The sequence below is a fragment of the Pseudophryne corroboree genome, chromosome 1 (genome assembly GCF_028390025.1).
Source record: "Pseudophryne corroboree isolate aPseCor3 chromosome 1, aPseCor3.hap2, whole genome shotgun sequence".
NCBI classification, from domain to species: Eukaryota; Metazoa; Chordata; class Amphibia; order Anura; family Myobatrachidae; genus Pseudophryne; species Pseudophryne corroboree.
Genome location: NC_086444.1, coordinates 205,518,338 through 205,542,782, shown reverse-complemented (window position 1 = coordinate 205,542,782; position 24,445 = coordinate 205,518,338). Strand labels below are relative to the sequence as shown.

Genomic DNA, 24,445 nt, shown 5'->3' with positions numbered 1-24,445 from the left:
CATTTGTCTGGCACTGTGGGGGCATTTATCTGGCACTGTGGGGGCATTTATCTGGCACTGTGGGGGCATTTATCTGGCACTGTGGGGGCATTTATCTGGCACTGTGGGGGCATTTATCTGGCACTGTGGGGGCATTTATCTGGCACTGTGGGGACATTTGTCTGGCACTGTGGGGGACATTTGTCTGGCACTGTGGGGGACATTTGTCTGGCACTGTGGGGGCATTTGTCTGGCACTGTGGGGGCATTTGTCTGGCACTGTGGGGACATTTGTCTGGCACTGGGGGCATTTATCTGGCACTGAGGGCATTTATCTGGCACTGAGGGCATTTATCTGGCACTGGGGGCATTTATCTGGCACTGTGGGGCGCACTGTGGGGGCATTTATCTGGCACTGTGGGGACATTTATCTGGCACTGTGGGGACATTTATCATTTTATCTGGCACTGTGGGGACATTTATCTGCACTGTGGGGGCATTTATCTGGCACTGGGGGCATTTATCTGGCACTGGGGGCATTTATCTGGCACTGGGGGGGCATTTATCTAGCACTGTGGGGGCATTTATCTAGCACTGTGGGGGCTTTTCTGTATCTACATATCTGGCACTGTGTGGCCATTTATGTATCTGGCATTGCTGGGGGGCATGTCATGTGTTGCTGGCACTGCTGGGGGGCATGTCATGTGTAGCTGGCACGGCTGGGGAGCATATCATGTAGTGTTCCCGCTAGGCGTCTGTGGCTAGGCAAAGTGTCTAACGTGCTCTGCCTGGCGCAAAGTGTCTAACGTGCTCTGCCTGGTGCAAAGTGTCTAACGTGCTCTGCCTGGCGCAAAGTGTCTAACGTGCTCTGCCTGGCGCAAAGTGTCTAACGTGCTCTGCCTGGCGCAAAGTGTCTAACGTGCTCTGCCTGGCGCAAAGTGTCTAACGTGCTCTGCCTGGCGCAAAGTGTCTAACGTGCTCTGCCTGGCGCAAAGTGTCTAACGTGCTCTGCCTGGCGCAGTGTGTATTAACTGCACTACTGTGTGGTGTAATGCGAATTGCCACTATTATGTGGCCACGCACCTTCCCCACGAAGCAACGCCCCTAAATTTTTGCAGCGCGCCTTCGGCGCGCACTGTCCATGCTTTGCCATGTAGGTAGATGAGCACCAAGCATTACAGTATGTACGTCATTTTGCCCTCCTAACTTAAAAATGTGCCCTCCCTGCCCTAAAAAGTGAACACTATCGTGTAACTGGCACTGCTAGGGGGGCATATTGTGTGTAGCTGGCACTGCTGGGGGGCATATCATGTCTATCTGACACTATACTGGAGACATTGTGTGTAAGGAACACTACTGTGGCTGTTATGTGTGAGGCTGCTAATTGTGTGCGTAGAGGGTGTGTGAAAATATATTTATTTATAGTCTAATAATATGAAGTTATGAGGCCACGCCCACTTTCCAAGAGGCCACGCCCACTTTTCCTGGAGCGCGCGCATTGGGGGGGGGCACTTTTACATGTTTTCGCTCAGGGTGCTAGTAGGCCTGGAGCCGGCCCTGCACGGAGTGATCGCTGCTTAAAATCTAAGCGATAGCGATTGGCCAATCTAGCAGGTCGCTCACTTCACCCGCTGGGTGAAATGAGCCCCCCCCCGCTCAGCACACATCGCGCTGTGCTGAGCGGGGGGAGAGATGTGTGCTGAGCAGTTCGCTCAGCACACATCTCTCCCTAGATCTGCCCTTAAATTTCAAGACTGGAGAACTGATGGTGCTTCCCAAAAACCAACTTTACCATTATGTATATATTATAGTGTTCACTCTAAGCTTCTTTCGCAGGGCGCTGCGCCCTGCCCCTTTTTTGAGTGACAGAATGCCGCCCTGCCCGTTTGTGCCCGCCCTGCTAAGGACTGCTCTTCTCCCCCCCGACGCGCTGTCACTTCTCCCCCCTGCCGCGCTGTCACTTCTCCCCCCTTGCCGCGCTGATAGCTCTCAGCTGAAGGCGGAGACAGGGTCAGCGTGCAGTGGAGAGGAGCAGCCAATCAGAGCCTGCGGTGTCTCCCGCCAGTCCTCCGGCATGGTTTGATTCCCCCTCACCATGGCGCTGACCTAGGCTCCGCCGTCAGCATCAAGAGACCGGCCCCGCTGACCCGGCACAGCGCTCTCCTCCGCAACGGTGAGTGCCGCTCTGCATCTGCCCTGTGCTCGTCCTCCCCTTCCTCCTAGTGTTCTCTCCCTGTTGCAGTGTGCCTCAGTGTTCTCTCCCTGGTGCAATGTGCCTCAGTGTTCTCTCCCTAGTGCAATGTGCCTCAGTGTTCTCTCCCTGGTGCAGTGTGCCTCAGTGTTCTCTCCCTAGTGCAGTGTGCCTCAGTGTTCTCTCCCTGGTGCAATGTGCCTCAGTGTTCTCTCCCTGGTGCAGAGTGCCTCAGTGTTCTCTCCCTAGTGCAGTGTGCCTCAGTGTTCTCTCCCTGGTGCAATGTGCCTCAGTGTTCTCTCCCTAGTGCAATGTGCCTCAGTGTTCTCTCCCTGGTGCAGTGTGCCTCAGTGTTCTCTCCCTGGTGCAGTGTGCCTCAGTGTTCTCTCCCTGGTGCAGTGTGCCTCAGTGTTTTCTCCCTGTTGCAGTGTGCCTCAGTGTTCTCTCCCTAGTGCAGTGTGCCTCAGTGTTCTCTCCCTGGTGCAGTGTGCCTCAGTGTTCTCTCCCTGGTGCAGTGTGCCTCAGTGTTCTCTCCCTGTTGCATTGTGCCTCAGTGTTCTCTCCCTGGTGCAGTGTGCCTCAGTATTCTCTCCCTGGTGCAGTGTGCCTCAGTGTTCTCTCCCTGGTGCAGTGTGCCTCAGTGTTCTCTCCCTGGTGCAGTGTGCCTCAGTGTTCTCTCCCTGGTGCAGTGTGCCTCAGTGTTCTCTCCCTGTTGCAGTGTGCCTCAGTGTTCTCTCCCTGGTGCAATGTGCCTCAGTGTTCTCTCCATGGTGCAGTGTGCCTCAGTGCTCTACCCCCGGTGCAGTGTGCCTCAGTGTTCTCTCCCTGGTGCAGTGTGCCTCAGTGCTCTGCCTGGCGCAATATGTATAACGTGCTCTACCTGGCGCAGTGTGTATAGGAGGTTCTACCTGGTGCAATGTGTATAACGTGCTCTATCTGGCGCAATATGTATAACGTGCTAGTGTTCACTCTAGGAGTGAAAAGGGGCAGGGCGCCGGACTCCGGGGGCACATGTGCGCGCGCGGCACGCGCCCGAAATGGGGGCGCGGCCACGCAAATTAGGGGGCGTGGCCACGCCTCCGTCATTTTAGGGGGCGGTGCGGCCCACAGACGCTACTATAGAGAGCGTCTGTGGCCGGCGACGTCACTGTTGGGGGCGTGCCCAGCACCTCCGTCGGTGCTGGGCTTCCCCCAGCCCTCTCCCAATGCGTGAATGGATGCCGCGCGCATGCGCACGGCATCTATACACGCCGGGAGGGCAGGGAGCGGGCGGCTGTTCTAGCAGGGCGCCGCAAAAGGGGCAGGGCGGGTTTTGCCTGTTAAAAAACGGGCAGGGCGCGGCGCCCTGCTAAAACAGCCTAGAGTGAACACTACGTGCTCTACCTGGCGCAGTGTGTTTAGGAGGTTCTACCTGGTGCAATGTGTATAACGTGCTCTATCTGGCGCAATATGTATAACGTGCTCTACCTGGCGCAGTGTGTATAGGAGGTTCTACCTGGTGCAATGTGTATAACGTGCTCTATCTGGCGCAATATGTATAACGTGCTCTACCTGGCGCAGTGTGTATAGGAGGTTCTACCTGGTGCAATGTGTATAACGTGCTCTATCTGGCGCAATATGTATAACGTGCTCTACCTGGCGCAGTGTGTATAGGAGGTTCTACCTGGTGCAATGTGTATAACGTGCTCTACCTGGCGCAATATGTGTAACGTGCTCTACCTGGCGCAGTGTGTATAGGAGGTTCTACCTGGTGCAATGTGTAGAACGTGCTCTATCTGGCACAATATGTATACACCTGGCGCAGTGTGTATAGGAGGTTCTACCTGGTGCAATGTGTATAAGCAGCACTATTGTGTGGTATAATGTGATTTGGTACTATTATGTGGTCACGCCCCTTCCCCACGAAACAACTCCCCTAAATTTTTGCTTCACGCCTCAGGCGCGCACTGTCCATGCTTTCACCTATAGGAATGGGAGCACCAAGCATTATAGTATGTACCTAATTTTGCCCTTCTAACTTAAAAATGTGCCCTCACGAATGAAAAATGTGCCCTCACGAATGAAAAATGTGCCCTCACGAATGAAAAATGTGCCCTCCCCGTGATCAGCACCCTGCCCTAAAAAAATCCTAGAGTAAACACTATATTATATAGAAGTAAATGAAAAAAAATATATATCCCAAAATGTTTACTAAGTGAAAATTTAATTATTACAAATAGTCATATAAAAGATTATATATATATATATATATATATATATATATATATATATTTTTTTTTTTATTTATAATAATTACTTTAAACATTACAGAATTCGGTTACAAAAAAAAAAAAAAAAATCTCCTGTTGTAAATTATTGCTTCAGACCATGCCGAAAAGTAAAGAAACCATGAGGTGAATAGGAAAAGTTGTAATACATATAAAACACTTCTATTCATTCCTATTGTGCCAGAACTGTTCTGTTATTATAAATGAAGACAAAAAAAGTGATAAAAATGCGATAAATATATGTATGATACTGTACATCTGACAGAAACCAAATTGTGATAAGACCGGGAAAAAATAGCCTTTTATCGTCTGTCTACTAAAAACATAGCTTTGATACATTGGCCCCTATATATAATATAATTCAGATTTGTTTTATTTTAAATGCTATAAATAAAGAGATCTACTGCCATTTCTTTATCCTAATCCTCCAATACCTAATTAACAGCAGGTCTCGTGTAGTAACAAATAAATCCAAAATAGGGGTAAAGTTACCAAACGATGGGTTTTTTAAATATTTTATTGGAGAACTGCACATAATAACAATCACATTGTACAAAGTCGGAATGTGTGCAATAAAAAATCTTGACAATATCAGCAGAAATATAAACTACATATGCAAGGCATTGGGAGAGAGCATGAGGAGAGAGAGAGAGAGAGAGAGAGAGAGAGAGAGAGAGAGAAAGAGTACTGCACGTTAACTCATAAATATAAGGGAACACATAAAAGACAAGGAGGTTATACCCATAAAGATATTAGGAAATGTAGAGTATGCAATCTAGAATGGCGGACAGCACTTTAAGATCACTTCTAGGCTGTGCCAGGAGGTTAGTACCACCCCTCGGCGGAGGGCGTCTTTCACAGAGGAGGGTAAAGTACAGATAAACGGGAACCATGTAGCAAAGAATTTCTCAGCCCTTTTTTCTTTATTAACCACTTGCCTGGCATGGTCGCAACCACTCCAGGCTGGGCTTTTCCTGACATGGTTGCATCTGTTTTGACCTAAGCTCACTGTGTGGCTGGAGGAACAGAAGCTACCTGCAGTTGCCGCTGTCAGAGGGACTGAGGGTCTCTGCTTCCTGGTTCCCTCCTTCCAGTACCTGCCATGCTTCCGATCACTGTTGATCAGCCAGCCTGGCAGCACCCCACATCCAGCGGCTGCAGACACTAGCAGCAGCTGGGGAAATGTTAAAAGAAAAAGAAAAAAAGCAGCCCCTCACCTTCCCAAGGAGCTCCGGGAGCTGTAGAGAGTGTTGACATATAGGTAATTGTCCGCACTCAATATAATATTAGGGCAATGGATGTTGTCTGAATCAAAATATAATTCATTATAAATAGGCGATGTAACCATAATTAACAGTATACTGGATATATATATAGTAAGGAATAGATATGAAATAAGTTTGAATGTATGAGGTAATGTGTATGCTTTTGTGTGTATATGCATAGTAGGGAATAATGTAATGCAATGTCTGCATACAGATATATGTCTGTAGCAAATGAATAATTTGATTCTGATAGATAAAATCAGCAAGCCACTTGGTTTAGGTCACTTCAAAGGCACACAGGTAATGGCATGCGCAAGGAAGTGCCTAAGACTACAATCAGGAATCTGCATATCCTGAGCAATGTATGTTATTCGGCCTTCTGCTTTGAGACAATGACTCCTAGGATCAATTGAATTAACGAAGTCTCAAATGTTGATGAACACTAGCAGTATTTACACTCCAAAATAACCAAAGGAAAACCTTGATAGACAAACAAATATCAGACGCTATGACTCCAGAATTCACCCCCTGCTCGTCACTGTTGAACAAATTATCTGATATGTTTTACAACACCTTTGAATATGTAAATTGGGATTGTTAAAGTTGGGATATAAGACAGGGTTTGGAGCAGTCTTTAGTTAGTGCAGAGGGAAAGAGACAAGGAAGGATCCTAAGACATCAGAAGAAGGTAGCTATGCATTTAACCCTCAATAATTCTTGCAAGTGTACAGTATGTGTGTTAATTGTTTAAGTTTGTAATATTGTTTGTGTTTGTTTAATATGTACTGCAGTTAATAATAATTATAGGATTTATTATCATTGTGTTTTTCATATCTTGTATTTTGTATACCTAGAATAAAGTGTTATTGAAATAGAGCTATTATTCCATGGTTCAAACTCATTTTTTGGAATCTCTAAATCATACAAATCTGCATATATTATATAAGGCTCTGCAAAGTTGGACAATATATTTATACCCCTAAGGTATAGAGCATTGATATATCAAATGAGCCAGAAGGATACATCCCTGCATAAAGTATATTTACCATGTGCACAGATGTATTGCTTGGACAGTAATTGTTTTCAGTAGCTATATTCATACCCACATAGTCAATGAGCCAGGATTATATATCTCTGTAAAGTATAATTACACTTTACCTTGACATATCTCTTGGACAAGTAGATATATAATTCCTAAACCCAAATGAGCCAATCACATGCATATGTATAGGAATGTTCATATAATGTACATTGCTGTGTGATTGGACTAGTGCTAATCTCTGCCCCTTTAGCTATGAGCCAACCTAATTTGTAAGCCTATTATAATATATTTGCAGATGTAAGATACATAAAGCATAAATCAATATATGATATAATAAATATATATTATATAAGATTCCACACTTCAATAATTGGCACCCCAGATGGGACCATGGAATAATTTGGTATCTATTTTAAACTAACATAATATCTATTAGGAAGCAGCACCAATGGCTATAAGCCTGCTGGCAAAGTACAAGATCACAGTGGAATAGGTTACAAATGAGAATAAAGAATTTAAAGGCCTAGAATAGAAAATGTGCACAGTGGAAATTAGTATTTCCAAATAAATGTATAAATGTACCCAGGTATTAGAGTTTAACCTTAAGACACCGGTCAATCTTAAGGAGAGGATACCGTGGGTACTAAAAACAAAGAATATAAAAATTTAGCATTGTGAATGATTGCAATGTTAAAAATGCAAAAGTTTTCTGTAGCATTAAGAAAAATGCGCAGAACTGCGGCTTTAGAAGCCAAACAGAAATGTAAAGAAGAATCAGGTTCACGTCTTCGTAAGGCGTGCCTGACCATTAATGCAAAAATGCATTCATTATTTAAGTCCCTTAAACAGAAAAATAAACAGAAAAAGTTTGGGGCAGAAGCAAAAAGCCTGGCAGATTGTAAGCAAACTGTCATGACCTCTCAGGAGGAGATAAAAGGAAGTACAAGGGAGAACATTGTAGATGTAGGTGAGACTCAGGACAGCATTGTCCATGTGCAGCACACAGAGTCTGCTATGGTCACACAGACCACCAGCAGAACAGCCTCTTTGGTAAAGGAAGAAAGTAGCAATGTGCAGGATGTGTCTATCATCAGACAGCACATTAATGTAAAGGAGGTAGCAGCAATAGGAGATGTCCCCTATACTGTGTCTAGTAAGGGGGAAGATCAGTGTAATTCAGATTATGAGTATTCTGCTGAATACACTCTCAGAGTTCCCAATGTAAATGAAGAATTTGTTATGCCCTTAGGCAAAGGTGAATTGTCAGCAGACTTAAACACTGATAGCTGCAGTACAGTGCACACAGGGGTGGAGAAGTTCCCCATGGTGAAAACTCCCATGGCAACCAGAGTTGCAAACCTTGAAATGTATTTACCTGGAAACATGTTTAAAGGGGAAATCCATGAAATTAATTCAGGAATGCATGTTTACAAACAAGGTTCCCAAACTTTTGTAACCCCCACACAACACTCAGAGACATCTAGTGATGGTGCAAATGTTTGCATGCTCTCAGAGAGACCACATGCAGAGTGTCATTCTGCAAACCACACACCAATTAACAATGACAAAAAGGATCACCAGGATGAAAATGTTTTTATGCCCTGGTGCCATAACCATTTTATTACAGGTGTGGAAAGACAGAAAGCCCTGGGACCTGCAATACATATTTGGCAAAGTCTAACAAGTTTCTCTCCCCACAAAAGTAGGTTTTTTCAGAAGCTCCAAGATTCTTCCAGACTAAGGAGCCATGCCAAGCAGCAAACGCTATGGTTGAAGACAGTCTGGGCCCAGGCTACGTCACAAGGGAGTATGGTCACAAGTGAATACGGTAGTATCATTCCTTTACTTGTTAGATCCAATGTAGCCATTGTTTGCTTTGATGTTCAAACAGCCACAGTTTCCAAATTAAACCAGCATCATATCTGCAGCGACAATTGTGCTGTCATTGACACACAATGTGACAGGAAAGATTGGCACAGGCCAGAAACAATTGTTTGGTTGTTTGTTCTTCAATCTTTAAAGACACATTTGTAAATTCTGTACCTGATAACATGCAGCAGATAGGACAGAATGCATAGCAAGCTATGTTAAATCACTGTATAAATATCTGTGATATTCATTGTATGTATTTTTGTTTGATTCATAGTAATCCTGGCAACCTGTATACAGAATGGTGCAAGACTCCAAAAAGACTCCAATTTACAAGGCAAAAGGTCTTCATTAACCCTTTCATCGCTGCTATCCAGCAAAATCTACATAGCATCCCTAAAGACTGATATATGGACAAATCCTCAAGGAGTTTTCCAGTTTCACAAGAAAGGGGAAGGTTTTCATTAACCCTTTCATCACAAGTAATCATTACTTACTACATGTACACTCCCACAACAGTGTACAGCACATCTCATCACTGTGATTATACAGAACTGTCTCATCCCTTCATATACCTTAATCAAATATATGTAAACATTTGTCTGATATATATATATATATTATATCATTGCATATATACCTTGTAAATATTTTGTTTTTTTTATATATTACACAGTAGATACTACCTATGCTTCCTTCGTAAAAGCTTCAAAAGTAATTAAATATCTAATACTGGATGGAATTAGATTTAGTCAAAGCCATTCCTAAATGATCTTTAATATCTGTTTGAAGCAAAATTGTATTCATTTATTGTATTGATAGGATGTTACTATATACACATCAAAAGCATTTTAAATAATTATTAGTTCAAATATAGGTAGGATAGAAAACGCCTTTATATGGGTTAAACTGGTATAGGGTTATTTAAGATTGAGATGTATAAATAGGTTCAAGGTAGAATAAGGAGACTTAAGACTGCATGGTAATTTATTCAGTGAGGAAATACAGAACAGAGTAGGTGTACTACTCACAGCCATTTGTGGTACTATTGCCCGAAGACAATTAAGACCTACTATTAACAAGCAAAGAAAGAAAGAAAGAAAGAAAGAAAGAAAGAAAGAAAGAGAAAAAAAAAAGACTGTTTCATATATGCCTGTTCTATTCAAAATCACAACCTGTTTGTGCAAAAGCAATATGGACACTTGTCACAACTGCGGCATTGGAAAAACATTTAAAGGACGCACAAGGCTAAAGACCATTACTGAGGGTCGTCACAAGTACTGAATGTTCAAGACACAGCACTCGACGTACACAGCCCTCTGCCTCAAACAGCGAAATGGCAAGCAAAGGAGCAGCTGCTATGAAGAATTCTACTTCAACTGCCTTCATGATGCAAACGTAATACGTCTCCAATGGCAAGCAAACCACGCAGATGACATTACTCTCCCAGTAAATTGCTACAGCCAAGAACAGCAAAAATGTCCAAACGTACTGATCCAGATACAGAAAAAAGGTCTACAATTGGGCTATGGTATTCCAAATGTCTGTAGAAATTAGTTTTCCTCATGAATACTGAATAAAAACCTCAGTCTTGTCTGCTTTAGTTAAAAAGTAGAATAAGGTTAGGTAAGCTAAGAATTTTTAGAGATTTTTAAAAATCATAATGGTTATTATTATTACACTTATGGTATATATTATGGTTACAACAAAAGTTATGTTTTGAAGAAATTTTGAAATGTATTTGGAAGCAATTACGCTAGTTTAATGTGTGGCCAATCAAAATAATTTCTCATGGCCACAAGGGGGCGACTGTTGACATATAGGTAATTGTCCGCACTCAATATAATATTAGGGCAATGGATGTTGTCTGAATCAAAATATAATTCATTATAAATAGGCGATGTAACCATAATGAGCAGTATACTGGATATATATATAGTAAGGAATAGATATGAAATAAGTTTGAATGTATGAGGTAATGTGTATGCTTTTGTGTGTATATGCATAGTAGGGAATAATGTAATGCAATGTCTGCATACAGATATATGTCTGTAGCAAATGAATAATTTGATTCTGATAGATAAAATCAGCAAGCCACTTGGTTTAGGTCACTTCAAAGGCACACAGGTAATGGCATGCGCAAGGAAGTGCCTAAGACTACAATCAGGAATCTGCATATCCTGAGCAATGTATGTTATTCGGCCTTCTGCTTTGAGACAATGACTCCTAGGATCAATTGAATTAACGAAGTCTCAAATGTTGATGAACACTAGCAGTATTTACACTCCAAAATAACCAAAGGAAAACCTTGATAGACAAACAAATATCAGACGCTATGACTCCAGAATTCACCCCCTGCTCGTCACTGTTGAACAAATTATCTGATATGTTTTACAACACCTTTGAATATGTAAATTGGGATTGTTAAAGTTGGGATATAAGACAGGGTTTGGAGCAGTCTTTAGTTAGTGCAGAGGGAAAGAGACAAGGAAGGATCCTAAGACATCAGAAGAAGGTAGCTATGCATTTAACCCTCAATAATTCTTGCAAGTGTACAGTATGTGTGTTAATTGTTTAAGTTTGTAATATTGTTTGTGTTTGTTTAATATGTACTGCAGTTAATAATAATTATAGGATTTATTATCATTGTGTTTTTCATATCTTGTATTTTGTATACCTAGAATAAAGTGTTATTGAAATAGAGCTATTATTCCATGGTTCAAACTCATTTTTTGGAATCTCTAAATCATACAAATCTGCATATATTATATAAGGCTCTGCAAAGTTGGACAATATATTTATACCCCTAAGGTATAGAGCATTGATATATCAAATGAGCCAGAAGGATACATCCCTGCATAAAGTATATTTACCATGTGCACAGATGTATTGCTTGGACAGTAATTGTTTTCAGTAGCTATATTCATACCCACATAGTCAATGAGCCAGGATTATATATCTCTGTAAAGTATAATTACACTTTACCTTGACATATCTCTTGGACAAGTAGATATATAATTCCTAAACCCAAATGAGCCAATCACATGCATATGTATAGGAATGTTCATATAATGTACATTGCTGTGTGATTGGACTAGTGCTAATCTCTGCCCCTTTAGCTATGAGCCAACCTAATTTGTAAGCCTATTATAATATATTTGCAGATGTAAGATACATAAAGCATAAATCAATATATGATATAATAAATATATATTATATAAGACACTTCAATAAGAGGATCTGATGCCGTAAAACTGAAGTTGCGATGGTCACAATGTTCCGGTCATCAATGGTCACGATATTCCGGCCACTGATGTGTCTATCGATTTTTTCCCCCAAAAAAACTTTAATGCATTTTTTTGATTTTTTTCTTAAAGAAAATTGTATTGGACATACTTTAAATAAATGTTCTTAACCTAATTCAATCATTAAAAACCCCCAACAATTTCTGAGCAGTTTTTGGAAAAAATATTCGTCAGTCAAGAGGTTAATGGACATTTCCAACCAATCCATATGAAACAAATAGGAGATACGGAGCATTAGCAAGATTAATGTCAGGGTATTAGAAAAGATCCATTGTGAGAGTATGGTTTTCTTCCCTGAAGCAATTTTGGCTAATAAAATACGCTGCCCCATGGGAGGTTTGGGAAGATTGGAGGTTGAATATATATCCCAAAAGGCCCACTCAAGAGAAATATCTCTGGATATACCTAGGGAATCTTTCCAAAAGGTGGTTTGATAGAGTTTTGAAACCCCAGAACATCGATGAAAGCTTGAAACGCCAAATTACTGAGTTCACTATTCAACAGTTTTGACAATTTTATCTAAAACACTGTCAATGTCCACCCAATTTCCAATGGTTTTGTAGTGTTTTTTTTTTTTTAAATGAGCTTTTGACCAAACTGCCATAAAACCACGGCATTTCTACCTGTATAAATAGAATTTTCGGGGGAGATTTATCAAAGCTTGGAGAAAGAGATAAATTACTAACCAATCAACACAATAAGAACTGCCGTTGATAGCTTTGGGCTTTAGACATTCTCCGACTTCTACATGTGTGATGTTGGGGGGACTGACAGGACTTGCACAAAAGTGGACAAATGGAATAGTAAATCCTGTGTATATTATATATCCAAATAACTATAACCGCAATTAGGACCTGCCTGTGTTCTCTTAAGGGCTAAGGGGCCTAATTCAGATCTGATTGCAGCAGCAAATTTGACAGCTAATGGGCAAAACCATGTGCACTGCAGGTGGGGCAGGTATAACATGTGCAGAGAGAGTTAGATTTGGGTGGGGTGTGTTCAAACTGAAATCTAAATAGCAATGTAAAAATAAAGCAGCCAGTATTTACTCTGCACAGAAACAAAATATCTCACCCAATTGTAACTCTCTGCACATGTCATATCTGCCCCCCTTGCAGTGCACATGGTTTTGCCCACCTGCTAACAAATTTGCTGCTGCAATCAGGTCTTAATTAGGCCCAAAGTCACACAAGCACTTTGTCTTTTCATGTATTTCAAGCCTTGATGAATTGATATACTATGTTTGCCTGCATCCAGTGTAAGTGTCACACTGTCAGCAGTATCAGTGTTCTGTAACATTAACCTAATCAGAAACTTTCTCACAGAGATAACATGGATACCACAGATCAATACCACGACGTATAGTTAGAATACTACATTTGTTTTCCCTGTAACACATAAGAGAGGTTGGTGTATATTACAGCTATGACTGATTATATGTAGCTAACAATAAAGTAGTGTTGCCAGAACTCCTATTTTATACAGAACTTAAATGCAAGTAGACAGTCAGATTCTTGGGTGCATACAGATACCATGGTGTAGTACAAAATATCACTCTGTATATGTTTTACACCAGAGTGTGGCTCACCGAGAACTTTTTCAAGTGCTGCACAAGAAAGCTGCTGTTCCTAAAGTCCAGCCCATTCTTTCATTTGCGGGTACCAATGAGGGAAACTCTAGGGACTGAGTGACCCTACTATCTCTTATTGCTGACCAATGACTAAGAGGTGAGCTGCTCAGAAGTACTGTATTGCTGGTTGTCAGGGAGTGGGTTAAGCAATGCAATATCATTCCGTGGTAGGAGCGAAGGGTGAGAGAGGGAGTGGGCAGAGCTCTAGTCACAGATAACACAAGATTGGGTTCCACCTGTGTGCTAGACTCCTTTCTAGATTGTAAACTCTCATAAGCTAAGCCCTAGTTACCTTCTGTCTCATACCTGCCCTATCTCTGTCTACCTTGTTTATACTGCAATTTTATTTAAGTTAATTATATTCTGCTACATTCAACTTACACATACGGACTATGGGGGTCATTCCGAGTTGATCATTCACACCGACATGCGGGGTGACGCCCAGCACAGGGCTAGTCCGCCCCGCATGTCAGTGCGCCCCCCCCCTCCCCCACAGAACTGCAAAGGCATCGCACAGCGGCGATGCCTTTGCACTTCAAGAGTAGCTCCCGACCAGCGCAGCTTTAGCTCCCCCAGCGGCCCGGCCACGCCTGCGTTGGCCGGACCGCTCCCCCTAAACGGCAGCCTAACGCCGCCGTCCAGCCCCTTCCCGCCCAGCGACCGCCTCTGCCATGTTGACGCCGGGATCCTAAGCAATCAAAATGCCTGCAGATAGAATGCCAACCCACAGGGACTATTAAAACACCCATAGAGTGGGAACAGAACCTGTGGTGAGCGCAGCAAGCCACCGATCCCGCTGCACGGCGAGCCTGCAAGGGGCTTTGTTGCGCTCCCCTCCCTGCTGGTATTCTGCTGCTGGGATCCCGGGGTCAGTATGATGACCTCCGGGATCCCGAGCGCTGGTCTCCCAGCCCCAACCACTGCAGAGCACTGGTTTCTCCTACTTATGTGAGTGGCTGCTAGTGAATCCTGGTGCATTCATGTAATGTTACAAAATAACACCAAGGTCACATAAGTATACTCTGGACACACATTTTTGCAAGATCCCAGTAGCACTTGTGTTACCCGGCCTCTGTAGTTGTATTGCTTTCTCCTATATTTTCTTGCCTAAAAGGTATAGTGCATGCCTAGTAACAATGCAATTTTAAAAAGACATATTCTATACTTGGTTTTAAAGAATATGGCACTAGTAATAGGGATTTATTGTAAATCCATACTGTGCACTGAGACAGAATAAATGTCTAGTAGTTACTGAAAATAGCCACCGCATCTGATGTGCCGCCCTGTGTGACTGCAATTTTGTCAGATAAATACATAATCAATCACCCTTGAGTGAATTTTACAGATAAAGTGATTGTGTTCTGTGATACAATATACATTACATTTCAAGGCTGAAGGCTTTACACGCACTAGAGGTGAGAAAGTTGAGAATGAGTGACAATGAATACTTACTTGTCCTGGCTTCTTTAGTAAACATCGTACTATGTGGAAAACACGCACCACCTCACTATTTTCCAACCTTTCCTTAAGATGTTGCTCCAGCAGCTGCCACTGCATTGCACCTAAAGCAAGATTAGAATATTACTGTGCAACTCGTGAGTGATATATAGCATACAGGGGCAGATGTACTAAGCCTTGGAGTGATAAAGTGAAGAGAAATAAACTACCAACCAATCAGCTCCTGTCATTTTTCATGCAACACGGCAGTTATGATCCGATTGGCTGGTACTTTATCACTCCACTTTATCTCTCTCCAAGGCTTAGTACATCTCCCCCAGAGTGTCTTGGAAAACTATTTAGACAAGGGGTAGGCAACTTGTGGCACTTCAGATGCTGTTGAACGACACGTCAGCATAACATTCCAAAGTTTTTGCATGTCCCAGCAGCAAACCTGATGCAGGAGATGCTGGGATGTGTAGTTCCACAGTAGCTGGAGTGCCACACGTTGTATACTCCTGGTTAGACCACTGACCAATTCGCTCATTATACTGAATAGCAAATACTGTGCTGAAATGTTAGTTTCTTATAGTTTTATTTCAAAGCACTGAAGTTCAAAATGAGTTCTTTAATGTGCCATTGTTACATTATCTTAGGGTAAAACAGTGGTTCTCAAATCCAGTCCTCAAGTGTCCCCATCAAGCTAGTATGGGAATGCGTTTTGGACACCTTGTCACTTGAACTGCTCTATAAGAATACTCAATTGGGGCTCTCTTTACAGATAAGTTGATTTGTAATACATACGAAATCTTGGTGGTCAGGATGCTAGCGGTTACATGACCGACAGCGTCATCCCAACACCAACACAGAAGAGGGGGTGTTTCTACCCCCCCTTCCCCCACACACACCACACACACACCACCACCACCGGTCTCCTACCCAAACCATCAGAGAGTGGCTGCTATCATTAACCCTCCCCTCTTAGTGCCCAACCCTAACCTACCTAGTGACTAACAATAGCCCCACCCATCACCCCACCCTGGGCCCTAACCCTATCCCAGAACCCCAGTACTCGCCTTCGGTATGTCACCTGTCGGTAATCTGCCGCCGGTCCCCTGAGTGGTGTCGGGATTCCAGCGTCGGTCACATGACCAAACAGCATCCCGTCAGCCATTGATTTTTATTCTTCTTGATATATACTACAATGTGTCATACTTGCCAATGTTTTCCTGATCTCCCCAAGTGATTGCAGAGGAGGGGGGCCTCTCAGGCATTCCGGGAGAGCGGGAGAGTGGGTTATCCATGAGGTGAGTAAAGGGGGTTACACACGGAGAGATCCGTGCTTAAATTCTAAGCAATCTGACTAGATTGCTTAGAAATCTCTTAGTGTGTAGGGCGTCGACGACAGTGGGCGTCTCTGTCGGCGGCTCTAGATTTGGCATAAATCTAGTGAGATTGCTCATTTCACCTCTGGGTGAAATGAGCGCCCCCCCCCCAGTCGTCCCCCATCGCTCAGCAGGGTGAGAGATGTGTGCTTAGCGGTCTGTGCTAGATCGCTCAGCACACATCTCCCCTGTGTGTACAGGGCTTAAAGCCCCGTACACATGGGGAGATGGACCCAGAGATGTGTGTTGAGCGAGGGGGGACGACGGGGGAGGAGGGTGCTCATTTTCCCCATCGGTGAATTAAGCGATGTGCTAGATTCAATGTGCGGCTATCACTGCGGGGCATACACACGGAGAGATCCGTGCTTAACTTCTAAGTAATCTAGTCAGATTGCTTAGAATTTAAGCAAGGATCTCTACGTGTGTACCCCCCATAACAATTTGATGAACACCACAAAGATACAGATAAGCTTATGTATGTTTCATTCTGGCATGCACTCTATTATTAGATGTATTAGCACTAAATATCCAGTTGAATTAACCTAAAAGACGCATTTTGTTCCACTTGTATTCTCACTAGTTGCCTACCTTAGAAGGCTCCTTTCCAGGAGAAGCCCAGAGAGAAGAGACTCTTGCAAAGAACCAGTATACCTTTGTCAGGGGCGGATTGGGATCGAACCCCATCTCGGGAAACTTATGGAAGCAGCCCTAATGGGGGCGCAGTCTGTTAAGGGGGAGGGGTCTGTCAAAATGCGGGGTCCCTCCTCAGAGGTCCTGATTCTGAGATAGACATAGTTGGGGCTTTCTTTGCTTTACGCGATGCCAATGTTTACCTGCGCCTTTATGCATATACTGCTACAATGCCCTTCCCTGATGTACATCCATACATCTGAATATACAAGGACTGATATCCCACTTTCAGTGTCTACTGACACTGCCGTCATGCCTTTAATCTACTTCTGATTTTATTGATTTTTCATTCTACAAACCCCTTTTTTATAACCTTATATGTTTCAAAGTAAAAGGAGGGGGAGCACACACTACATACCGCACAGCATAGTACAGGGAGGGAGCACACACTACATACAGCACAGTACAGGGAGGGAGCACACACTACATACAGCACAGTACAGGGAGGGAGCACACACTACATACAGCACAGTACAGGGAGGAGGAGCACACACTACATACAGTACAGAGAGGAGGAGCACACACTACATACAGCACAGTACAGGGAGGGAGCACACACTACATACAGTACAGTACAGGAGGGAGTACACACTACATACAGTACAGTACAGGGAGGAGGAGCATACACTACATACAGCACAGTACAGGGAGGGAGCACACACTACATACAGTACAGGGAGGGAGCACACACTACATACAGCACAGTACAGGGAGGGAGCACACACTACATACAGCACAGTACAGGGAGGGAGCACACACTACATACAGCACAGTACAGGGAGGGAGCACACACTACATACAGCACAGTACAGGGAGGGAGCACACACTACATACAGCACAGTACAGGGAGGGAGCACACACTACATACAGTACAGTACAGGGAGGGAGCACACACTACATACAGTACAGTACAGGGAGGGAACACACACTACATACAGCACAGTACAGGGAGGGAACACACACTAGTACATACAGCACAGTACAGGGAGGGAGCACACACTACATACATCACAGTACAGGGAGGGAGCACACACTACATACAGCACAGTACAGGGAGGGGGAGCACACACTACATACAGCACAGTACAGGGAGGGGGAGCACACACTACATACAGCACAGTACAGGGAGGGAGCACACACTACATACAGCACAGTACAGGGAGGGAGCACACACTACATACAGTACAGGGAGGGAGCACACACTACATACAGCACAGGGAGGGAGCACACACTACATACAGTACAGGGAGGGAGCACACACTACATACAGTACAGTACAGGGAGGGAGCACACACTACATACAGCACAGGGAGTGAGCACACACTACATACAGCACAGTACAGGGAGGGAGCACACACTACATACAACACAGTACAGGGAGGGAGCACACACTACATACAGCACAGTACAGGGAGGGAGCACACACAAGTAGTGAAATACAGACACAGGGGATCAGTGCAGTGGAATCTGTCCCAGTGGCCAATCCGCCCCTGATTACATACATAGCCACCACATTATTACACGAATAGCACCACATTACACATATAGCAATGCATTACATGTATAGCACAGCATTACACGTATAGCCCTGCATTACACAAATAACCAATGGTGCAAGTAGAAAAAATGTCTTATAGGTACTGTGTGCCAAAAAAATGGGTGTGGCCAAATGCCACATGGGGCGTGGCCAATGAAAATGGGAGCATGATACACATATGAGGAGGCCAGATACACATGACCCCAATAGTACCAGATACACGTTGTCCCACAGTGCCAGATACACAAATGCCCCCACAGTGCCAGATACACAAATGCCCCCGCAGTGCCAGATACACAAATGTCCCCACAGTGCCAGATACACAAATGCCCCACAGTGCCAGATATACAAATGCCCCCAGAGTGCCAGATACACAAATGCCCCCACAGTGCCAGAAAAGCATTGCCCCCACCCCAGCTCACCGCAGCCTCTGTTGCTGAATCCCGCTGGCTGCTATGTGAGGGGAGGAGAGGGCAGCACAGCGCCTCTCCTGCCCCTCAATGCTCGTGAAGTCCGGTCTCCGCAGCTACGGTGACGGGTATCTCAAATGAGGCGCTGGTTCGTTAGCCAATCAGAGCTTGCGGACCGGCAGCCAATCAGTAGCCGCGGCTGCCGGTGCTTTATTGAGATCACCCCCCGCCGCTGCAGCCACCGGAGCAGAGACCGGCCATCACAGAGAATTGAGGGGTAGGAGAGGCGTTGCGCTGCGCCTTCCTCCCCTCACATAGCAGCCAGCGGGTTGCAGGTATGGTGGACGGCCCGGCGGTAAGGCGTACTGGCTGGGAATTTCTTACTGGTACGCCGTACCGCCATACTTGCAGCACTGCAAATAACACCACATAACACGAATAGCACCACATTATGCAAATAGCACCACATTACATGTATAGCACCACATTACATGTATAGCACCACACTACACGTATAGCGCTGCATTATACAAATAGCACCACATAACACGAATATCACATTATACAAATAGCACCACATAACACGAATAGCACCACATTATGCAAATAGCACCACATTACATGTATAGCACCACACTACACGTATAGCACTGCATTATACAAATAACACATATACACATAACACATTGTATACATAACACGAATATCACCACATTACACGTCTAGCATCGCATTATACAAATAGCACCGCATTACATACGTAGCCACTGCATTACTTAAATAGGCCTATCATCATGGACAGACATTGGGCAGCTATAGGGCTGAAGGACTTTGCATTAGAGATTGTCCCAGCGCTGGCTGTGAGTGCTGCCTGATGAGCTGGCATCCTGAGAACAAGGTAGATCTTGCTCCTGTCCAGTCCCCAAACCCTACACTGTGACCGGGGACACCCTAACCCTTACACCATCATCATAATGCAAATAATGTAATTAAAAATAACCTCTCTGCCGGGTATCCTTCAGTGCTCAGTTGCCGCTCTGGCCAATCCATTGAGAGTGCAGGAACTAAGGTGGCGGCGGGTATAGAAAACACAGCTCCGACCATCGCTATGCTGCTGCTCCCGGGCCGGGCTCATTGAAGAGATCTTTGGCCGGGGTCAGAGAGAGGATGCTGCTGGGCTGGTTAAATTTTTCCAGGTCCCCGTTGGTAGAACAGCTTCACCACTTTTCACGGCTAGTGGCACCTTGAAGTGCCCGCTAGCCTAACTTCCGGATTGCGTTCCAATGAACCGCAAATACTGGAAGCAGTGTGAGCCAGCCCAGCCTGAGTGTGAATAAGCCTGGCTGAGAGGGATATGGGACCAGCCCATCGGACTGGTGTCATGGTGTCCTGGTGGGCCAATCCGCCCCTGACCTCCGTTGAATGCTGTCTGAGGAGGTCTCAGACAGCATTCAGTAGGGGTATAATGGTCCCTTGCAAGATAGGTCGTTGACTGTTCCTGAGGGAGGGAGCAGTATTTCCTTGGTTTGCCTCTGGACCCACTCACTACTGACTATTTTATATATCGACCATTAATTTAAAATGACCTTTATTCTCTATAATGTCCAAAAATAAGTTTTGATGTATGAAATAAAACTATAGAAGACTAAATGAAGTGCACGATGTATGACACACAATAGAGGACGTGTTCAGATGTGGTACCTGAGTAAATGAAGTGGAGAATGTCAGATAAACATGTATGGAACTGGGAGTCCTTAACAATAACTCTTACTGGAGCGTTCTGAGAGGATACTGCGGGTTCCGGGCACACAGAGAACAGAGTGTGCGCTGTCCTGCGTATACTGGAGTTATAGATCTCCCTTGTAGGCATCACACCAAAAAGCAGCTTAAAGACTGAGCTCATGCTACACAGCACCACTCGGTGTGCGCCGGATAGCGGATTCATGTCAGTGGTAAAAAAGATCACATCCACACACTGCCCGCGAAGCAGCAAATCTTGTACATCGGTAATATACTGCGACGGCTCATCCTTCAAAACAGGCATCTTTTCTGTCAAAATATTTAATTCATCTCATAAATCATTATCTTACATGGTTATATACTGCATGCATGTTTTACTACAGAATAACATATGTGCCAGTACAATAAGTATTAATTACTGGTCAATACAGGAACCTACATACATTCACGGCTAAGGACTTAATTCAGACCTGATCGCAGCAGCACAAATGGACAAAACCATGTGCACTGCAGGTGGGCCAGATAGAACATGTGCAGAGAGAGTTAGATTTGGGTGGGGTGTGTACATACTGAAATTTAAATTGCAGTGTAAAAATAAAGCAGCCAGTATTTACCCTGCACAGAAACAAAATAACCCACCCAAATCTAACTCTCTCTGCAACCCACCCTCCTTCCCTGCAGTGCACATGGGTGATGATTCAGACTGGATCGCTGCAGTGGCAGTGATTGCAGTCTGAATCCCTTTGTGGAGTGCGATACTGCAATGGACAAGTAAGGGCAGAATGATTATGAATATAGCAGACTATCAAACAGTTATCTGACTCATCCCTAGAGGGATACCAAGTACTAAACATTGATAGACTTATTATTTAGGGGGCAAACATGGCAGCACCAGAGGGATTCCAACTAACAACAACAACAAAAAAGATAAAACACTTATGTTCATTAAAATAGGTGGACTGCCTGCATGTGTGCTCTATTTCACTGGTTCACTGATATGTGTGTGTCCATTTCCATTCACACTTCATTTGTGATTTACCTATGACTATCACAGTTCATGTGCAGTTGATACAGCTCTGTAAATGTTTTTTAGTACATATATATTTGGATTGAACATTCCTGAATTGAAGCACTCTAAATAAGAAAACAAATGTATGCTGATGACAGATAGAGGGCGCTAGAGGCAAGAGAATAGGTACAGGTCCATAAATACTACCAGAACAATAAAAACACTGGAACATCTCCTTTTTTATTCTCGCTTCCAAGTGATGCTGAACGGTTATATATTTATATACATACATACATACATACATACATACATACACACACACACACACACACATGTACATACATGCACATATATGTATGAATTACACAAATGAAGCAAATTTCTTATTGGACTATATGCTTACACATACAGTGTGCACTAATTTCACCAGGTTGTAAAATCAGTCCGAGCAAACTCCAGTTCTACTCTGCATTTATTAAGTTTTATCAATCTCCATAGAAAACTCAGTTAGTACAGACGGATACTTTTGCAAGCATTAAACATACCATGAGCACTCAAAGTTCGATTTTCAGTTTATTCAGCGTAAGTCTATACTATCACTAAATTAACCAGAGAGATTAATGAAACACCATGGTTACATCCATCCACAGCATAATCACCACCAGAGCCTTGGAGAGAGATAAAATACCAGCCAATTGGCTCCTAACTGCCATGTTACAGTCTTAGGGCCAGATGTACTAAGCCTTAAAAAGTGATAAAGGGGAGAATGACTAACAGCCAATCAGCTCCTAACTGTCATTTTTCAAACACAGCCTGTGACATGACAGTTAGGAGCTGATTGGCTGGTACTTTGGAGTCTATTCATGAAGCAGCGAAAAGAGTGGACAAGTGAACCTGTGGAGAAGTTGCCCATGGCAACCAATCAGCTGCTCCATACAATAGTATAGTATGTAAATTACAAATGTTACTTCAGTGCTGATTGGTTGCCATGGACAACTTCTCCACACTTTTCACTGCTTCATGAATAGACCCCTTTCTCTCCAAGGCTTAATAAATTGACCCCTTTATTACTGTGTATGTATACTTAAGGCCCATATTCACGGGCAGATCTAGGGAGAGATGTGTGCTGAGCGAACCGCTCAGCACACATCTCTCCCCCCGCTCAGCACAGCGCGATGTGTGCTGAGCGTGCGGGGGATGAACGGGGGGGGCACTCATTTCACCCAGCGGGTGAAATGAGCGACCTGCTAGGTTGAGCCTGCATGCAGGTCAATCTAGCAGCAGCGCTGTAGGGGGTACACACGGAGCGATCATACTTAAAATCTAAGAAATCCAGTCTGATTGCTTAGATTATCGCTCCGTGAGTACCCCCCCTTAGCAAAGCAGAGTACACATTGCCATTACAAATTAGATTTTTTTTATTTATTTTTTATTACGTTTAAATATTAAATCTGAGCTATCAAAATATCCACTGACCCAATAAATAAGAAAACAAGTTTTAAAATAAACATAATTATAATTACCTGGTTGTCCCAGTTTGGGAGGTTTAACCTTAAGGGCTTGATTCTTGTTCTTTTTCCTTACACTTACAGCCGACCTCTGGTTCATTGTCTGAAGTATGAAGTATTCTAACTAAAGATACAAATAAGAGAATAATCGTAATCATCTTTATAATCGTTTGGAGACCTGAGCCTATTGTACTTGAAAAGAATCTGAAACATCAACTCCGTTACTATAAAGAGATCCTGATCGTCGCCTTATCAGCACATTTCATATATTTGCGTCCAGAGAAGATCACATGAATACCTCAGCAGACAGGTGCTATTTAAGAAGCATGTTAATCACAGCATCAAGTGTAATGTATAGTCACTTTCTCTATGAAACAACACGTGATAATGATAATACAGGTTGAGTATCCCATATCCAAATATTCCGAAATACGGAATATTCCGAAATACAGACTTTTTTGCGTGAGAGTGAGATAGTGAAACCTTTGTTTTTTGATGGCTCAATGTACACAAACTTTGTTTAATACACAAAGTTATTAAAAATATTGTATTAAATGACCTTCAGGCTGTGTGTATAAGGTGTATATGAAACATAAATGAATTGTGTGAATATACACACACTTTGTTCAATGCACAAACTTACAAAAAATATTGGCTAAAATTACCTTCCGGCTGTGTGTATAAGGTGTACATGTAACATAAATACATTCTGTACTTAGATTTAGGTCCCATCACCATGAAATCTCATTATGGTATGCAATTATTCCAAAATACGGAAAAATCCGATATCCAAAATACCTCTGGTCCCAAGCATTTTGGATAAGGGATACTCAACCTGTATAAGTAATATCAGTCACGGAATTCACCATACAATATTCCCTTCTCTATTGAGGAAGGGGTGGGGGGCTGCACTATTCACTCATATATCAGTGGCAGGAGTGGTTCTTGGCGCGGGCAAGCGGTGCCTGCCGCCTACCAGCACCCCGCATCCGGCTCCCCGGCTGCAGCAGACGCCGTGGGATATGTGGGCGCCCGCTGCAGCCGGCTCCATTGTCAGACACTAGAGGTCATAATTGACCTCTAGGGCTAAATGTAATAGAGTGAGAGTTTCAGAAAGTGAGAGATTTGGTATGATTTTTCAGTTGTTTTTTTTAAAGTGGCAATCATTTACACTGCAAGACC

The 24,445-nt window shown here is 43.6% G+C and overlaps 1 protein-coding gene across 4 annotated transcripts in view; it reads right to left on the bottom strand.

The window, feature by feature from the left end:
• The window catches only part of RHOBTB3 (Rho related BTB domain containing 3), a 228,957-nt gene that overhangs the window by 59,776 nt on the left and 144,736 nt on the right, over positions 1-24,445 (bottom strand). For 3 of the 4 annotated variants that reach the window (XM_063964040.1, XM_063964038.1, XM_063964041.1), the window contains 3 exons: positions 23,279-23,387; positions 20,708-21,055; positions 15,000-15,109 (listed from right to left, as the gene is read on the bottom strand). In XM_063964040.1, coding sequence (XP_063820110.1) covers positions 15,000-15,109; positions 20,708-21,055; positions 23,279-23,387 — 567 coding nt within the window. The remainder of the gene's footprint in view (positions 1-14,999; positions 15,110-20,707; positions 21,056-23,278; positions 23,388-24,445) is intronic. The other variant, XM_063964042.1, reaches the window with a different exon arrangement.